General features: G+C 49.4%; 1 protein-coding gene across 1 annotated transcript in view; it reads right to left on the bottom strand.

The window, feature by feature from the left end:
• LOC147098983 (uncharacterized) overlaps positions 1-17,553 on the bottom strand; it is a 411,709-nt gene that overhangs the window by 69,388 nt on the left and 324,768 nt on the right. Inside the window, exons 23-24 of the mRNA XM_085969501.1 lie at positions 7,318-7,427; positions 6,167-6,205 (exon numbers count right to left, since the gene is read on the bottom strand). Coding sequence (XP_085825627.1) covers positions 6,167-6,205; positions 7,318-7,427 — 149 coding nt within the window. The remainder of the gene's footprint in view (positions 1-6,166; positions 6,206-7,317; positions 7,428-17,553) is intronic.

Here is a 17,553-nt window from a genome sequence, read left to right as displayed (position 1 = left end):
CTGTTCCATCTCCAACTTTTTCCAGTTCTGACGAAAGGTCATCGACCTGAAACGTTAACTCTGTTTCTCTCTCCGCAGATGCTGCCTGACCTGCTGAGTGTTTCCAGCGTTTTTGGTTTTTATTTTATGGGGATATTAGGACAGGTGACCAAAAGCTTGGTCAAAGAGGTAGGATTTAAGGAGCGTCTTAAAGGAGGGGAGAGAGGTAGAGAGGTAGACAGGATATACTCTCACTGCAGTCAGGGAGTGGTGGAGACAGAGATGCACTTCCTCACAGCTTGTAGAAAATATCAGGGCATAAAGGAGAATTTCTACCCAAAATTCACAAAAATATGCCCGGAATTCAGAAATTTGAATGACGACCAAAAACTCCCATACCTACTAGGGGAAGAGAGAAATTGCATAACACTAGCGGCACACTATGTTACAGCTTGCCATAAACAGAGGGACAACCAGTAAATATAAGAAGAGTATATACAAATTATATGAAAGTATATATTTATACACTCAGGGATATATCTGTTTATACACTGTATGGATAGATCTGTATTTTTGTGAACAAACATGAATGTTTTCGGATGCTTTGGCAACATAAGATGTAACTTGTCATGCCAATAAAGCGATTTGAATTGAATTGAATCCCAGAGCTTAGGGCCCAGGCAGCTGAAGACACGGCCACCAATGGTGGAGCAATGGAAAGGAAGACAAAATACCAGGGCCTGTTGGGATATATCCTAGAATCATGAGAGGAAATCGGAGAGGCCCTAGAAATCATATTTCTGGGCTATATCGCATGTGGTCTGGAGAGTGGCCAATGACCTTTTTTTAAAAAAGGGAGACAGAGCTAGCCCTGGTAATTACAGGACAGTTATCTTAATGTCTATGGCAGGGAAAATCTTACAGCCTTTAATTAAGGATGAAATGATCATGTTTTCAGATAGAGAGAAAATAGTTATAAGAAGCCAGCAAGGATTTCAAAAGGAACAATTGTGCTTGATAAACCTCATGGAATTCTTTGAGGAGATAACAGGCACGGTAGGTAGGGGAAATGCTGCGGTTTAGGAAAGCCTTTGACAACGTGCCACGCAGGCGATTACTCAGGAAGATTAAAGGGGTATGAAATTGGGGGAGGATAGCAAACTGGATAAAAAGTTGGTAAGAAGGGAGAATACAGAGAGTTAAGGGCAGATTTTCAGAGTGGTCGGACGTAAGTGGTGGTGTCCCACAGGGTTCGATTCCGAGGCTACCTCTGTTCGCTGTGCATATCAATGACTCGGATACAGGCCTCGAGGGAGTGGTGTTGAAATTTACAGATGATACTAAAATAGCAGATATAGTTAATTCTTCAGAAAAGCAGAGGAAGCTGTGAAGAGATGGTGATAAGATAATCGCTGAGAAAGTAGCAGCTGGAATTCAATGCCAGTAAGTGCGAGGTGACAATGCTTTGGTAAAAAAATAACAGCAGTAATTATACTCCGAATGGAAGTAGGCCCTGGTGCTGTGGAGGAACACGAGGGATTTGGGAAAGGACAGGTTCACAGGGCATTAAAGGCAGCGCCTCAGGTTGATCAGGACTTGAGAGCTAATGGAATTTTATACTTTATACCTCTTGAAATAAAATCTAGAAGCTAAGAGCCCATCTAAAACTTTAATGAGACCTCAGTTAGAGTACTGTGTGCAGCATTTGGCTTCCTTAGAGAGGGTGCAATGCAGATTCACCAGAACGCTCCTTAGGATGAGGAAATACAAAGAAAGACTTGAAAAATTGGGTCTATTTTCTTTAGAACACCGCAGATTATGGGGCGGTATGATACAAGCATTTAACATTATGGCAGGGTGGGACAGGGGAGACAGGCACAGACTCTTTCCAGTAGTCACGGGCCCAGATATTGATGGCAATGGAACGGAATACCGGGCGCTGCGTATAACGGGCGGCCAAACCGAACCGAACCGATACTGCCAGTTTTGTGCCACCGTGCGAGACGAATTTCTAGGCCTTGGGGTCTCGAACGAGTCGCCATAGATACACGATCAAATGTGAGAGATTTAAAACAGAGGGCAGGAGAAACTGAGAGTTGTGGGGATGTGGCTGATTCAGAAACAATGTCAACAGTGAAGTCTAGATTGGATAGGTGGATGAAGGAAAAGGAGGTGAAGGGATATGGGAACAGGCTGGGTAAATGTGATGAGGACTATTTGCTCGAGTGGAGGGTAAATGCTGGCGCGGACTAGTCGGGGTTAATTACCGGATTCGGGAGAGTGCCGGTGAACGGGATTCAGGAGAGTACAAGCGAACGGGATTCGGGAGAGTGCAGGCGAACGGGATTCGGGAGAGTGCCGGCGAACGGGATTCGGGAGAGTGCCGGCGAACGGGATTCGGGAGAGTGCGGGCGAACGGGGTTCGGGAGAGTGCGGGCGAACGGGATTCGGGAGCGTGCGGGCGAACGGGATTCGGGAGCGTGCCGGCGAACGGGATTCGGGAGCGTGCCGGCGAACGGGATTCGGGAGCGTGCCGGCGAACGGGATGCGGGAGCGTACCGGCGAACGGGATTCGGGAGCGTGCCGGCGAACGGGATTCGGGAGCGTGCTGGCGAACGGGATTCGGGAGCGTGCTGGCGAACGGGATTCGGGAGCGTGCCGGCGAACGGGATTCGGGAGAGTGCCGGCGAACGGGATTCGGGAGAGTGCCGGCGAACGGGATTCGGGAGAGTGCCGGCGAACGGGATTCGGGAGAGTGCCGGCGAACGGGATTCGGGAGAGTGCAGGCGAACGGGATTCGGGAGAGTGCCGGCGAACGGGATTCGGGAGAGTGCCGGCGAACGGGATTCGGGAGAGTGCCGGCGAACGGGATTCGGGAGAGTGCAGCCGAAATGGGTTTAGGATTTATGTAGAACTGGCACAGGCAAGTTACTGTAATTCCACGATTCTATAAACTGTGACCTGTCCAATCCTGGTGGCTCCTTACAGGGAGGTGAAAAATCCAGAAAATTCAACCTCAGTTTTTCGGACATAAACAACAGGGAGAGGGGCAAGACCCTCGGTCAACAGTTTTAGTGAAAATGTTGATGATTAAAAAGCAGGAACTCCCTCCTTGCACTCTTATTTTTCACACAATTAGTGACTGGAGGAGTTTCCCTCTTCTCAGTGACAGGAAACTGCAGGATTCACCGACAAACTCACGAATTCTCCGACGATACAGAAATGAATCAAGTGTACGCCCGGAAATGTCCAGGGGGACCTGATTTCCATCAACTGAGCAAACTTAATCCGAGTCGAGCATCGGCCAACGTGACGGCGACGGACTGCACACCAACAGGACGGCTGTCTCTGATAACAAGGTGAAATGTCCCGTCACCGTCCTGCTTCAAGGAGGAAGTCTGTCTCCCCTCACTCCCTCCCTATACAGGAACTCGCTGACTTCCTGCCCGACAGATCCTGCTCGGATCCCGCTCTTCCCAGACTCAGTGACTGTTTATTCCGTCACTCTTGGACTTTGAGCAATGGGTTAGTATTTGTCCCCCCCCCACCTCTCGCAAACCCCGAAGTTTATAGCTGTGACCTCATCAACTCTGGTTCAGTATCAAGAACCGAGTCCGCCAGTAATTCCTCGCTCCTTAAAGGGATACTCCAGGCTGAGGCCTACTATGACATTAAGCTTGTGCGTCCATTCAAACCGAAAATAACAACACTTTTAAAATATAGTTAACAGTTACAATCTATACATGGCCGAGGGGATGAGAGCAGGTCCCAATATGGAGGGATCCGCACACTATCAAAAATCGCTGTACAAACAACATTTACTGAATTCGCAATAGTACCACTACCTCAACACAAGTAATGTTCTGACAAAATCTAACAGGCACACTACATCCCGCAAGCCCTGGCCCAGGGGGCAGCACGCTCGCCTCTGAGTCAGAAGGTTGTGGGTTCAAGTCCCACTCCAGAGACTTGAGCTCAAAAATCTAGGCTGACACTCCAGCTGCACTGTCGGAGGGGCCGTCTTTCAGGTGAGACGTTAAACCGAGGCTCCGTCTGCCCTCTCAGGTGGGCATAAAAGATCCCATGGCCACTATTTGAAGAAGAGCAGGGGAATTATCCCCGGTGTCCTGGCCAATATTTATCCCTCAACCAACATTATTAAAAACAGATTATCTGGTCATTATCACATTGCTGTTTATGGGAGCTTACTGTGCGCAATTTGGCTGCCGCGTTTCCTACATTACAACAGTGACTACACTTCAAAAAGTACTTCATTGGCTGTAAAGTGCTTTGGTACGTTCTGAGGTAATTAAAAGGCATTATATCATTTCATTAGCCTTGCCAGCGGGCCTGTCCTCTCCATCCCTGCCAGCAGGCCTGTCCCCTCCATCCCTGCCAAGGGGCCTGTCCCCTCCATCCCTGCCAGCAGGCCTGTCCCCTCCATCCCTGCCAAGGGGCCTGTCCTCTCCATCCCTGCCAGCAGGCCTGTCCCCTCCATCCCTGCCAAGGGGCCTGTCCCCTCTCTCCCCAGCCAACGGGCCTGTCCTCTCCATCCCCAGCCAACGGGCCTGTCCCCTCTCTCCCCAGCCAACGGGCCTGTCCCCTCTCTCCCCAGCCAACGGGCCTGTCCCCTCTCTCCCCAACCAAGGGGCCTATCCTCTCTCCCCAGCCAACGGGCCTGTCCCCTCCATCCCCAGCCAACGGGCCTGTCCTCTCCAGCCCAGCCAACGGGTCTGTCCCCTCTCTCCCCAGCCAACGGGCCTGTCCCCTCTCTCCCCAGCCAACGGGCCTGTCCCCTCTCTCCCCAGCCAACGGGCCTGTCCCCTCTCTCCCCAGCCAACGGGCCTGTCCCCTCTCTCCCCAGCCAACGGGCCTGTCCCCTCTCTCCCCAGCCAATGGGCCTGTCCCCTCTCTCTCCAGCCAACGGGCCTGTCCCCTCTCTCCCCAGCCAACGGGCCTGTCCCCTCTCTCCCCAGCCAACGGGCCTGTCCCCTCTCTCCCCAGCCAACGGGCCTGTCCCCTCTCTCCCCAGCCAACGGGCCTGTCCCCTCTCTCCCCAGCCAACGGGCCTGTCCCCTCTCTCCCCAGCCAGCGGGCCTGTCCCCTCCATCCCCGCCAAGGGGCCTGTCCCCTCTCTCCCTAGCCAACGGGCTTGTCCCCTCTCTCCCCAGCCAACGGGCCTGTCCCCTCTCTCCCCAGCCAACGGGCCTGTCCCCTCTCTCCCCAGCCAACGGGCCTGTCCCCTCTCTCCCCAGCCAACGGGCCTGTCCCCTCTCTCCCCAGCCAACGGGCCTGTCCCCTTTCTCCCCAGCCAACGGGCCTGTCCCCTCTCTCCCCAGCCAACGGGCCTGTCCCCTCTCTCCCCAGCCAATGGGCCTGTCCCCTCTCTCCCCAGCCAACGGGCCTGTCCCCTCTCTCCCCAGCCAACGGGCCTGTCCTCTCTCCCAAGCCAACGGGCCTGTCCCCTCTCTCCCCAGCCAACGGGCCTGTCCCCTCTCTCCCCAGCCAACGGGCCTGTCCCCTCTCTCTCCAGCCAACGGGCCTGTCCCCTCTCTCCCCAGCCAACAGGCCTGTCCCCTCTCTCCCCAGCCAACGGGCCTGTCCCCTCTCTCCCCAGCCAACGGGCCTGTCCCCTCTCTCTCCAGCCAACGGGCCTGTCCCCTCTCTCCCCAGCCAACAGGCCTGTCCCCTCTCTCCCCAGCCAACGGGCCTGTCCTCTCCAGCCCAGCCAACGGGCCTGTCCCCTCCATCACTGCTCTAACAGGCCGACGTGCTCCATTTATTCTGGCCTTGTCTTCACTACGGACAAAATTTCTGATTTAAGAGAAGGAAGCTCATTGCAAACCGCACCGTGGGGTAAAATTTCCTGGGGAATTCCCGGATCTCCCACCGTCACCTCAACGGTAATCCCAGAGAAAGGGCTCTTTACACTGCGTCTCCACGGCTAGGGCGGTCGGTTGGAAGAATCCTCATGGAATTTCCAGGCGAACGGCGTCGGCACATTTGTCTTTTGAATAGCGGGAGAGGTGACCCGGTGCCGTTAAGAGTTACAATTCACCCAATGCTTCGATTCTATGCCCATGGTGCCGAGGGCTGAGAGAGTTTAGCCAGGGAAGGTTGTGGGGGAGGGGAGGAGGGGGGAAAGGCCCGTAATCAGAATTAACGGCATTCTACTTCGCGCTCTAACCTGGCTTTTGAAGGTGGGGTTTTCAGCCACGTGTTCCTCCTCAACAACAGTAAAGAAAAAAAACAGAGCAGGCATTAGAAAACATGTTTAATAAAACTAATCAGCAAGACCCATTAAACATCTCGTCAACGGGCTTTCAATTCAGGACTGAAACCTGTGCTTCTGCGGAATGACACTCACCTTCGCCAACCGAGATCCAAAATTCAAATCCCTTTATTCAGAATCCACCCCACCCCCTTCAATGCTGCCCCCTTTCACCCCCGCCCCGTTAACGTAAGAACATAAGAAATGGGAGCAGGAGTAGACCATACGGCCCCTCGAGCCTGCTCCGCCATTCAATAAGATCATGGCTGATCATCGCCCTCAACTCCACTTTCCTGCCCGATCCCCATATCCCTAGAGTTCAAAAATCTATCTATCTCTTGAATATACTCAAAGACTCAGCCCTTTGGGGTAGAGAATTCCAAAGATTCACAACCCTCTGAGTGAAGAAATTCCACCTCATCTCAGTCTTAAATGGCCGACCCCTTATCCTGAGACTGTGCCCCCTAGTTCTAGACTCTCCAGCCAGGGGAAACAACCTCTCAGTATCTACCCTGTCAATCCCCCTCAGTCCCGTTGCAGGTCGGAGCTCTACAATTTGCCTCAGTGACCCCTGGCCGGGGAGGAGGAGAAAAAAAATGTTCCCGATCCCGACTCCTATCCACCAAAAGTGAATATGATGGGATAGCGGTTAAGGATGGGGTCGTGCTTGGCTGTAAGGCTGCACACTCTCAGAGAGCAGCCTGAAGCTGTTTGTGTGTCTTTAACACTCGGCACAGAAATGCATGCAAACTTTTTATGGACCAGAACTAGGGGCCATAAATAGAAGATAGTCAGCAATAACTCCAATAGGGAATTCAGGAGAAACTTCCTTATCCAGAGAGTGGTGAGAATGTGGAACTCGCAACCACGAGGAGCAGCTGAGGTGAGTAGCATAGGTGCCTTTAAAGGGGAAACGAGATAAACACATGAGGGAGAAAGGGATAGAAGGATCTGTTGATGGGGTTAGATGAAGAGGGGTGGGAGGAGGCTCATGTGGAGCATAAACACTGGCATAGACCAGTTGGGCAGAATGGCCTGCTCTGTGCTGTAGATTCTGTGTAACTTACTTTGTCACATCTGGTGCAGTGGTCGGACGGACACTCTTTCGAAGCGCCTCGATCCAGTTCCTCCGAATTCCAGAAGTCATCGCTGACAGGGTGTAAACTGACTCTTTTGTCTGGAAGATAGAAGCACATGGTGTTAAAGGGACAGTGGTAACTTGGGTACGAAATTGGCTAAGGGATAGGAGGCAGAGAGTAGTGGTGAACGGATGTTTTCCTGACTGGAGGGGAGTATGCAGTGGGGTCCCCCAGGAGTCGGGATTAGGACCATTGCTTTTCTTGTTTTATATATAAATGACCTGGACTGGGGCATAGGGAGTACAATTTCGAAGTTTTTTGGAGGATACAAAACTTGGCAACAGGGTAAATAGTGAACAAGATAGTAGCAGACTTCAGGAGGACCTAGACAGACTGGTGAAATGGGCAGGCATATGGCAGATGCAACTTAATACGGATAAGTGTGAAGTGGTGTGGCAGAAACAACATGGAGAGGCAGTATAATCTAAATGGGACTATTTTGAGAGGGGTGCAAGAGCAGAGGGTCCTGGTGGTGCATATTCACAAATCCTTGAAGGTGGCAGGGCAAGTTGAGAAGGTGGTTAAGAAAGCACATGGGATACTTGGCTTTGTAAGTAGGGACATTGAATACAAAAACTAGGCAGACATGCTAAACCATTACAAATCTCTGGTTAGGCCTCAGCTGGAGTATTGTGTCCAGTCCTGGGCACCACACTTTAGGAAGGATGTCAAGGCCCTGGAGAGGGTGCAGAGGTGGTTTACAATGATGATCCCAGGGATGAGGGAGTTCAGTTATGTGGAGAGATTGGAGAAGCTGGGATTGTTTGCTTTAGAGCAGAAAAGGTTACGGAGAGACCCAATAGAGGCATTCAAAATTTTGAGGGGTTTTGATAGAGCAAGTAGGGAGAACCTCTGGCAAGTGGTCAGTAAAAAGAGGTCATAGATTTAAAATAATTGGTAAAAGAACTAGAGGGGAAATGAGGGGCAGAAAGCCTGAAAGGGTGGTAGAAGCAGATTCCATTAGGAACTTTCAAAAGGCAACTGGACATGTACTTGAAGAGGTCTAATTATCTGGGTTATGGGGAAAGAGTAGGGGAATGGGACTGATTGGAGATTGCTCTTTCAAAGAGCCGGCACAGGCACGAAGGGCCGAATGGCCTCCTCCTGTGCTGTAGGAGTCGATGATTCTACGATGTCCTTCACACAGTGACTGATGGGACTTTTTATACTGTGCCTGTTACCATGGAGAAACCCCACTAGCTTTTCTGCTGGCCAGTGAGAGCTGGCCCGATGGCTCAGCTGGTTAACTGAGTGAGTAGCACAGCCAGACAAATTCGGAAAGGTCCCAGGGTCGATGCCCCAGTCTGCTTTAAGTTAGCTAATCTCACCTGGAGGCGCTTCAACACCGCTGGCTCCGGGTGTGGGGTGGGGTTAAGTATAAAAGCACATCGCACAGGGCTCCCATTGCCGATTGCTATCCCACGACTTCTGCTGGTTATAGTGATTGGTTGAGAAGAGGCTTGTGCTGGACTGTGGGATCTTGCTGTGCGCAAATTGGCTACCGCGTTTCCTACATTACAACAATGACTGCCCATCAAAAGTACTTCATTGGCTGTAAAAGTACTTCATTGGCTGTAAAGTGCTTTGGGAAATGCTTTGGAACATCCTGCGGTCATGAAATCCTAATAGAACGGCAAGTTTTTTGAACAAACCTTGGGATGTTTTAATATGTTAAAGGCGCTATATAAATGCTAGTTATTGTTAGCTGCTTTCCACCTTCACAACATGTCCCAGTTTTTCCCCTTCAAGTATTTATCCAATTCCCTTTTGAAAGTTACTATTGAATCTGCTTCCACCGCCCTTTCAGGCAGCGCGTTCCAGATCACAACAACTCACTGCGTAAAAAAAATTCTCCTCATCTCCCACCTGGTTCTTTCACCAATGACCTTAAATCTGTCTCCTCTGGTTACCGACCCTCCTGCCAGTGGAAACAGTCTCTCCCCATCTACTCTGTCAAAACCTTTCATAATTTTTAACAACTCTATTAAATCTCCCCTTAACCTTCTCTGCTCTAAGGAGAACAACCCCAGCTTCTCTAGTCTCTCCACATAACTGACATCGTTCATCTCTGGTACCATTCTGGTAAAAAAAAATTATTTGTTTTTATGGGATGTGGGCGTCGCTGGCAAGGCCAGCATTTATTGCCCATGAGAAAGTGGTGGTGAGCCACCTTAGAGTCATAGTCATAGTGTTATACAGCACAGAAAGAGGCCCTTCGGCCCATCGTGTCCGCGACGGCCATCAAGCCCTGTCTAGTCTAATCCCATTTTCCAGCACTTGGTCCGTAGCCTTGTATGCTGTGGCGTTTCAAGTGCTCATCTAAATGCTTCTTGAATGTTGTGAGGGTTCCTGCCTCTACCACCCTTTCAGGCAGTGAGTTCCAGATTCCAACCACCCTCTGGGTGAAAATGTTTTTCCTCAAATCCCCTCTAAACCTCCTGCCACTTACCTTGAAACTATGCCCCCTGGATATTGACCCCTCTACTAAGGGGAAATGTTCCTTTCTATCTACCCTATCTATGCCCCTCATAATTTTGTACACCTCAATCAGGTCCCCCCTCAGCCTTCTCTGCTCTAAGGAAAATAACCCCAGCCTGCCCAGTCTCTCTTCATAGCTGAAGCGCTCCAGCCCAGGTAACAACCTGGTGAATCTCCTCTGCACTCTCTCCAATGCAATCACATCCTTCCTATAGTGTGGTGACCAGAACTGCACACAGTATTCCAGCTGTGGTCTAACTAACGTTTTGTACAGCTCCATCATAACCTCCCTGCTCTTATATTCTATGCCTCGGCTAATGAAGGCAAGTATCCCATAAGCCTTTTTTAACCACCTTATCTACCTGTCCTGCTGCCTTCAGGGATCTATGTACATGTACACCAAGGTCCCTCTGATCCTCTGTCCTTCCTAGGATCCTACCATTCATTGTGTATTCCCTTGCCTTGTTTGTCCTCCCAAAATGCATCACCTCACACTTTTCAGGGTTAAATTCCATTTGCCACTGTTCTGCCCATCTAACCAACCCATCTATATCGTCCTGTAGCCTGAGGCTTCCCTCCTCGCTAGTTACCACTCCACCAATTTTCATGTCATCTGCGAACTTACTGATCATACCTCCTACATTCATATCTAAATCATTAATGTACACTACAAACAGCAAAGGACCCAGTACCGATCCCTGCGGTACACCACTGGACACAGGCTTCCAGTCACAAAAACAACCTTCGACCATCACCCTCTGCCTCCTGCCACTAAGCCAATTTTGGATCTAATGCGCCAAATTGCCCTGGATCCCATGGGCTCTTAACTTCTTGACCAGTCTCCCATGTGGGACTTTGTCAAAAGCCTTACTGAAGTTCATGTAGACTACATCAACTGCACTACCCTCATCCACACACCCAGTCACCCCCTCGAAAAATTCAATCAAATTGGTCAGACATGATCTCCCCCTGACAAAGCCATTCTGATTATCCCTGATTAATCCCTGCCTCTCCAAGTGGAGACTAATTCTGTCCCTCAGAATGTTTTCCAATAATTTCCCTACCACTGATGTTAGGCTCACTGGCCTGTAATTCCCTGGTTTATCCCTACTACCCTTCTTGAACAATGGTACTACGTTAGCTGTTCTCCAGTCCTCTGGCACCTCCTCTGTGGCCTGAGAGGTTCTGAAAATTTGTGTCAGAGCCCCTGCAATCTCCTCCCTTGCCTCACACAGCAGCCTGGGATACATCCCATCAGAGCCTGGGGATTTATCCACTTAAGCCCGCTAAAACCGCTAGTACCTCCTCCCTCTCAATACTAATTTGTTCAAGTATATCACAATCCCCCTGCCTGATTTCTAAGCCTACATCACCCTTCTCCATAGTGAACACAGATGCAAAATATTCATTTAAAACCTCACCTACATCTTCCGGCTCTACACACAGATTGCCACTTTGGTCCTTAATGGGCCCTACTTTTTCCCTGGTTATCCTCTTGCCCTTAATATACTTATAAAACACCGTGGGATTTTCCTTTATTTTGCCCGCCAGTGTTTTTCATGCCCCCTCTTCGCTCTCCTAATTTCTTTTTTAAATACCCCCCTGCACTTTCTATACTCCTCTAGGGCTTCCACTGTTTTTAGTCCTTTGTATCTGCCAAAAGCCCCCCTTTTTTTCCTAATCCATTCTCGTATATCCTTTGACATCCAAGGTTCCCTGGGCTTGTTGGTCCCACCCTTGACCTTTACAGGAACATGTTGCCATTGTACTCTCTCTATTACCTTTCTGAAAGACTCCCACTGCTCTGATGTGGATTTTCCTACAAGTAGCTGATCCCAGTCCACTTTGGCCAGATCCTGCCTTATCATATTAAAATCGGCCTTCCCCCAATTTAAAACCTTGATTTTCGGTCCATCTTTGTCCTTTTCCATGACTACCTTAAATCTCACCGAATTATGGTCACTGTCACCAAAGTGCTCACCTACTAACACTTCTACCACTTGCCCGGCTACATTCCCTAGAATTAGGTCCAGTACCGCCCCCTCCCTTGTAGGACTTTCTACATGCTGGCTCAAAAAGCTCTCCTGGATGCACTTTAAGAATTCCACACCCTCTAAGCCTTTCACACTCTGGCTATCTCAGTTAATATTGGGGAAGTTGAAATCCTCTACTATTATTACCCTATTATTTCTACACTTCTCTGAGATTTGCCTACATATCTGTTCCTCTCTCTCCCCCTGACTGTTATGGGGCCTATAGTACACTCCCAGCAAAGTGCTTGCCCTCTTTTTGTTTTTAAGTTCTACCCATATGGCCTCATTAGAGGAACCTGCTAAGATATCATCTCTCCTTACAGCAGTAATTGACTCCTTGACTAATATTGTGACACCCCCTCTTCTTTTACCACCCCCCCCCCCCGACCCCTGTCTCGCCTGAAGATTCTATACCCCGGAATATTGAGCTACCAGTCCTGCCCCTCCCTCAACCATGTCTCTGTGATAGCAACAATATCATACTCCCATGTGTTCATCAACACCTTCAATTCATCTGCCTTACTCACAAGACTCCTTGCATTAAAATAAATGCCGTCCAGCCTTGCCATACTCCCTTGTGCCGTTACATATTTGCTCTGCCTTCCAGGCTGACTTGTTTTTTCCTCTATATTTGGCTGTGCATCACCCCCTACTATAGCTCCACTCCGTATCCCATCCCCCTGCCAAGTTAGTTTAAACCCCTCCCCACCACCCCAGCAGTACTAGCAAACCTCCCCGCAAGGATGTTGGTCCCGTTCCAGTTCAGGTGCAACCCGCCCGACTTGTACACGTCCCACCTTCCCCAGAAGCAGACCCAGTGATCCAGGAGACTAAAGCCCTCCCTCCTGCACCAACTCTTTAGCCACGCATTCATCTGCTCTATCCTCCTATTCCTATACTCTTCTTGAACTGCTGCAGTCCGTGTGGTGAAGGTGCTCCCACAGCGCTGTTAGGGAGGGAGTTCCAGGATTTTGACCCAGCGACGATGAAGGATCGGCAATATACTTCTAAGTCAGGATGATGTGTGATCTCCTCCGCACCCACTCCAAGGCCACTTTACTTTTTCCCTCATCGACCACAGGGGAGGAGCAATGGGGGATGATGGGCAGCAGTGAAGCTGAGGAGGGCTAGCGAACCACGGTCTCAGTCCCGGAAGACATCATTGCTATGGCCAGAGTACTGCGGACAGGCTATAAACAGTCTGGAGGGATTCTGACAGGAAACGACGGACAGGTGGGTGGGCGAACAGGGAGGAAATGATGTGTTTGAAGAACTTAAAAAGAGTAGGTTAGAGCTGGGACAGTAATTGGAGAGACAACAAAGGAGTACGAAACCAAAAGAGTTAGAGACAGAGTGGAATAAAGTACATTTTAAAGGTTTGTTTCCAAACCCAGGGTCAAGACTCCGTAACAATGTCATTTGTTTTTATAATTTCCTTGATGATTCTCACTTGCGTTTTCACAAAAGCGAGCAAGAAAAATGTAGGAAAATGGAATGATCATGAAAATTGGGTCATGGAGTGGGAGCACTTTGGCATGAAAATGAAATGCACTTCCATGTCAATCAACTTTCAAAATGGAATTGGATAAGTAAATAAATACTTGAAGGGGAGAAAACTGCAGGGCTATGGGGAAAGAGCAGGGGAGCGGGACTAATTGGATCGCTCATTCAGAGAGCCAGCACAGGCATGATGGGCCGAATGGCCTCCTTCTGTGCTGTATCATTCTATGATTCAATTGGTGCTTTAACTTATGTAAATTGCACCCTTACTAGAAACAAGGGCCAAGAATTTCCTTGGATCAGCCGCCAAAACTTTGCTGGAAGCGCTGAGAAAACCACAGGGCCTGATGGCCTGCATCCTAGGGTCTTAAAAGAAGTGGCTACAGAGACAGTGGTTGCATTGGTTGTAATCTTCTAAATTTCCTTGACTCTGGAAAAGTTCCTGCGGATTGGAAAACCGCAAATGTAATGCCCCTATTCAAAAGAGGAGGGAGACAGAAAGCAGGAAGCTATAGGCCAGTTGGCCTAACATCTGTCATTGGCAAAATGCTGGAATCCATTATTAAGGAAGTAATAGCAGGGCATTTAGAAAATCATAATAAAACCATGTTGACTCTGTTTGATTGTATGAAAGGGAAATTGTGTTTGACCAATCTATTAGAGTTCTTTGAGGATGTAACGAGCAGAGTGGATAAAGGGGAACCAGTAGATGTAGTGTATTTGGATTTCCAAAAGGCATTCGACAAGGTGCCACATAAAAGGTTACTGCATAAGATAAGAACTCATGGGGTTGGGGGTAATATATTAACATGGACAGAGGATTGGCTAGCTAACAGAAAGAGTCGGGATAAATGGGTCATTTTCAGGATGGCAATCTGTAACTAGTGGGGTGCCACAGGGATCAGTGCTGGGGCCTCAGCTATTTTCAATCTACAGTATATTAATGACTTGGATGAAGGAACCGAGTGTATTGTAGCCAAATTTGCGGACGATACAAAGTTTGGTGGGAAAGCAAGTTGTGCAGAGGACAGAGTCTGCAAAGGGATATAGATAGGTTAAGTGAGTGGGCAAGAATTTGGCAGATGGAGTATAATGTGGGAAAATGTGAAGTTATCCACTTTGGTAGGAAGAATAGAAAAGAAAAATATTATTTAAATGGCAAAAGACTACAGAATGCGGTGGTACAGAGGGATCTGGGTGTCCACGTACATGAAACACAAAATGTTAACATGCAGGTACAGCAAGTAATTAGGAAGGCAAATGGAATGTTGGCCTTTATTTCAAGGAGTATAAAAGTAGGGAAGTCTTACTACAACCGTACAGGGTGTTGGTGCGACCACACCTGGAGTACTGCGCACAGTTTTGGTCTCATTATTTAAGGAGGGATATACTTGCATTGGAGGCACTTCAGAGAAGGTTCACGAGGTTGATTCCTGGGATGAAGGGGTTGACTTATGAGGAAAGGTTAACATAGAAACATAGAAGATAGGAGCAGGAGTAGGCCATTCGGCCCTTCGAGCCTGCTCCGCCATTCAATGAGATCATGGCTGATCATCCAAATTCAGTACCCGGTCCCTGCTTTCTCCCCATATCCCTTGATCCCTTTAGCCTTAAAAAATATATCCAACTCTTTCTTGAATATACTTAATGAACTGGCCTCCACCGCCCTCTGTGGCAGAGAATTCCACAGGTTCACCACTCTCTGGGTGAAGAAATTCCTCCTCATTTCAGTCCTAAATGGCTTACCCCTTATCCTTAGACTATGACCCCTGGTTCTGGACTCCCCGGCCATCAGAAACATCCTTCCTGCATCTAGTCTGTCCAGGCCTGACAGAATTTTATAGGTTTCGATGAGATCCCCTCTCAATCTTCTAAACTCCAGTGAGTATAAGCCCAATCGACACAATCTCTCCTCATACGTCATTCCTGCCATCCCAGGTATCAGCCTGGTGAATCTTCGCTGCACTCCTTCCATGGCAAGACCGTCCTTCCTCAGGTAAGGCGACCAAAACTGCACACAATACTCAAGGGCCTAGAAATTCACTATGGCCCCGCCAGCTGGCTAGCGCCCAAAAGTTAGCGCTGGGCGGGAAGCCTATAGCGATCGTCAGATATTCATTGTTAGCGCCCCAATTCGAAACCGGGCGCTATACCAGGGTGTGCCCGCCTCCGCTTGGGGCGCTGACACTGAATATCAGCGCTCTTGGCGCTGCTGCGCCAGCCGCTGCGGAGTGGCAGGCTGCGGTACTGCAGGCCTCCTCCTTCTCTTAAGGGGGAGCTGCCTGCAACGGGGAGATCGCCGCTGGATAGTGCCGGCAAATGAGCCCGGCACCACGGAGAAGTGCCAGGCTCGCGGAAAGCAGCCGGAAATGCCGCGGGGGGGGGGGGGGGGGTGGAGGAGGCCGGGGAAGGAGGTGCGGGCAGGCGGCCGCCGAAAAAGCGGCCGGCCGCACCGTCCGTTTTAAAGCGCCCCACTAAGGCAGCAGGACGGCCCCGTTTTCTGGTCGCTGTTTGCGGCCGCTTCGGAGGAGGCGGCCGCAACTAAATATGGGGATCGGGCCGGTTTCGGGGCGGAACCGGGGCACTGCGCACACCGATGACGTCATCGGTGCCGGCGCAGCGCTAACGGCTACCGCCGCCAATACCGCTGCGCTGAATATCTGCGCAAACTCATTTCTGGCGCAAAATCACTCTTTAGGCGTTAACTGGGCGCAAAGCTGGCAGCGCCTTAATGAATTTCTAAGCCAAGGTGTGGTCTCACCAAGGCCCTGTACAACTGCAGCAAGACATCCTTCTTCCTGTACTCGAACCCTCTCGCTACGAAGGCCAACATACCATTTGCCTTCTTAACCGCCTGCTGCACCTGCATGCTTACCTTCAGCGACTGGTGCACAAGAACACCCAGGTCTCTTTGCACTTCCCCTTCTCCCAATCTATTGTCATTCAAATAATAATCTGCCTTCCTGTTTTTGCCACCAAAGTGGATAACCTCACATTTATCCACATTATAGTGCATTTGCCATGTTTCTGCCCAATCACCCAACCTGTCCAAATCGTACTGGAGTTTCACGACATCCTCCTCACAGCATACCCTCCCACCCAGCTTTCTGTCGTCTGCAAATTTGGAGATATTACATCCAATTCCCTCGTCCAGATCATTAATATATATTGTGAACAGCTGGGGTCCTGGGACCGATCCTTGCGGTACCCCACTAGTCACTGCCTGCCACTCGGAAAACGACCCGTTTATTCCAACTCTTTGCTTTCTGTCCGCCAACCAGTTCTCTATCCAAGTCAATACCTTGCCCCCAATCCCATGTGCCTTAATTTTGCACGCTAATCTCTTATGCGGGACCTTATCGAAAGCCTTCTGAAAGTCCAAATACACCACATCCACTGGTTCTCCCTTATCTATTTTACCAGTTACATCCTCAAAAAATTCCAGTAGATTAGTCAAGCATGATTTACCTTTTGTAAATCCATGTTGACTTTGTCCGATCCTGTCACTGCTTTCCAAGTGCTCTGCTATTACATCTTTTATAATGGACTCTAGCATTTTCCCCACTACCGATGTCAAGCTTACCGGTCTATAATGCCCCGCCTTTTCTCTACCACCTTTTTTGAATAGTGGGGTAACATTAGCTACCCGCCAATCCATGGGTATCGTTCCAGAGTCTATCGAGTTCTGGAAGATGACCAGCAATGCACCTACTATTTCTAGGGCCACTTCCTTAAGTACCCTGGGATGTAGATTATCAGGCCCTGGGGATTTATCGGCCTTCAGTCCCATCAATTTTCCTAACACCATTTCCCTACAAATACTGATTTCTTTCAGTTCCACCCTTTCATCAGACCCTATGTTCCCCGGCATCTCTGGGAGGTTATTTGTGTCCTGCTTTGTGAAGACAGAACCAAAATATGTATTTAGTTGGTCTGCCATTTCTTTGTTCCCCGTTATAAATTCCCCCGATTCTGACTGCAAGGGACCTACGCTTGACTTCACCAATCTTTTTCTCTTCACATATCTATAAAAGCTTTTACAGTCAGTTTTTATGTTCCCCGCAAGCTTACTCTCATATTCTATTTTCCCTTTCTTAATTAATCCCTTTGTCCTCCTTTGTTGAATCCTAAACTGCTCCCAATCCTCAGGATT

Source organism: Somniosus microcephalus, chromosome 28 (genome assembly GCF_052327205.1).
Source record: "Somniosus microcephalus isolate GS21.2 chromosome 28, FLI_Smic_1.0, whole genome shotgun sequence".
Taxonomy (NCBI): Eukaryota; Metazoa; Chordata; class Chondrichthyes; order Squaliformes; family Somniosidae; genus Somniosus; species Somniosus microcephalus.
The sequence above is the reverse complement of the archived record's forward strand: the minus strand, read 5'-3'. Positions and strand labels throughout refer to the sequence as shown.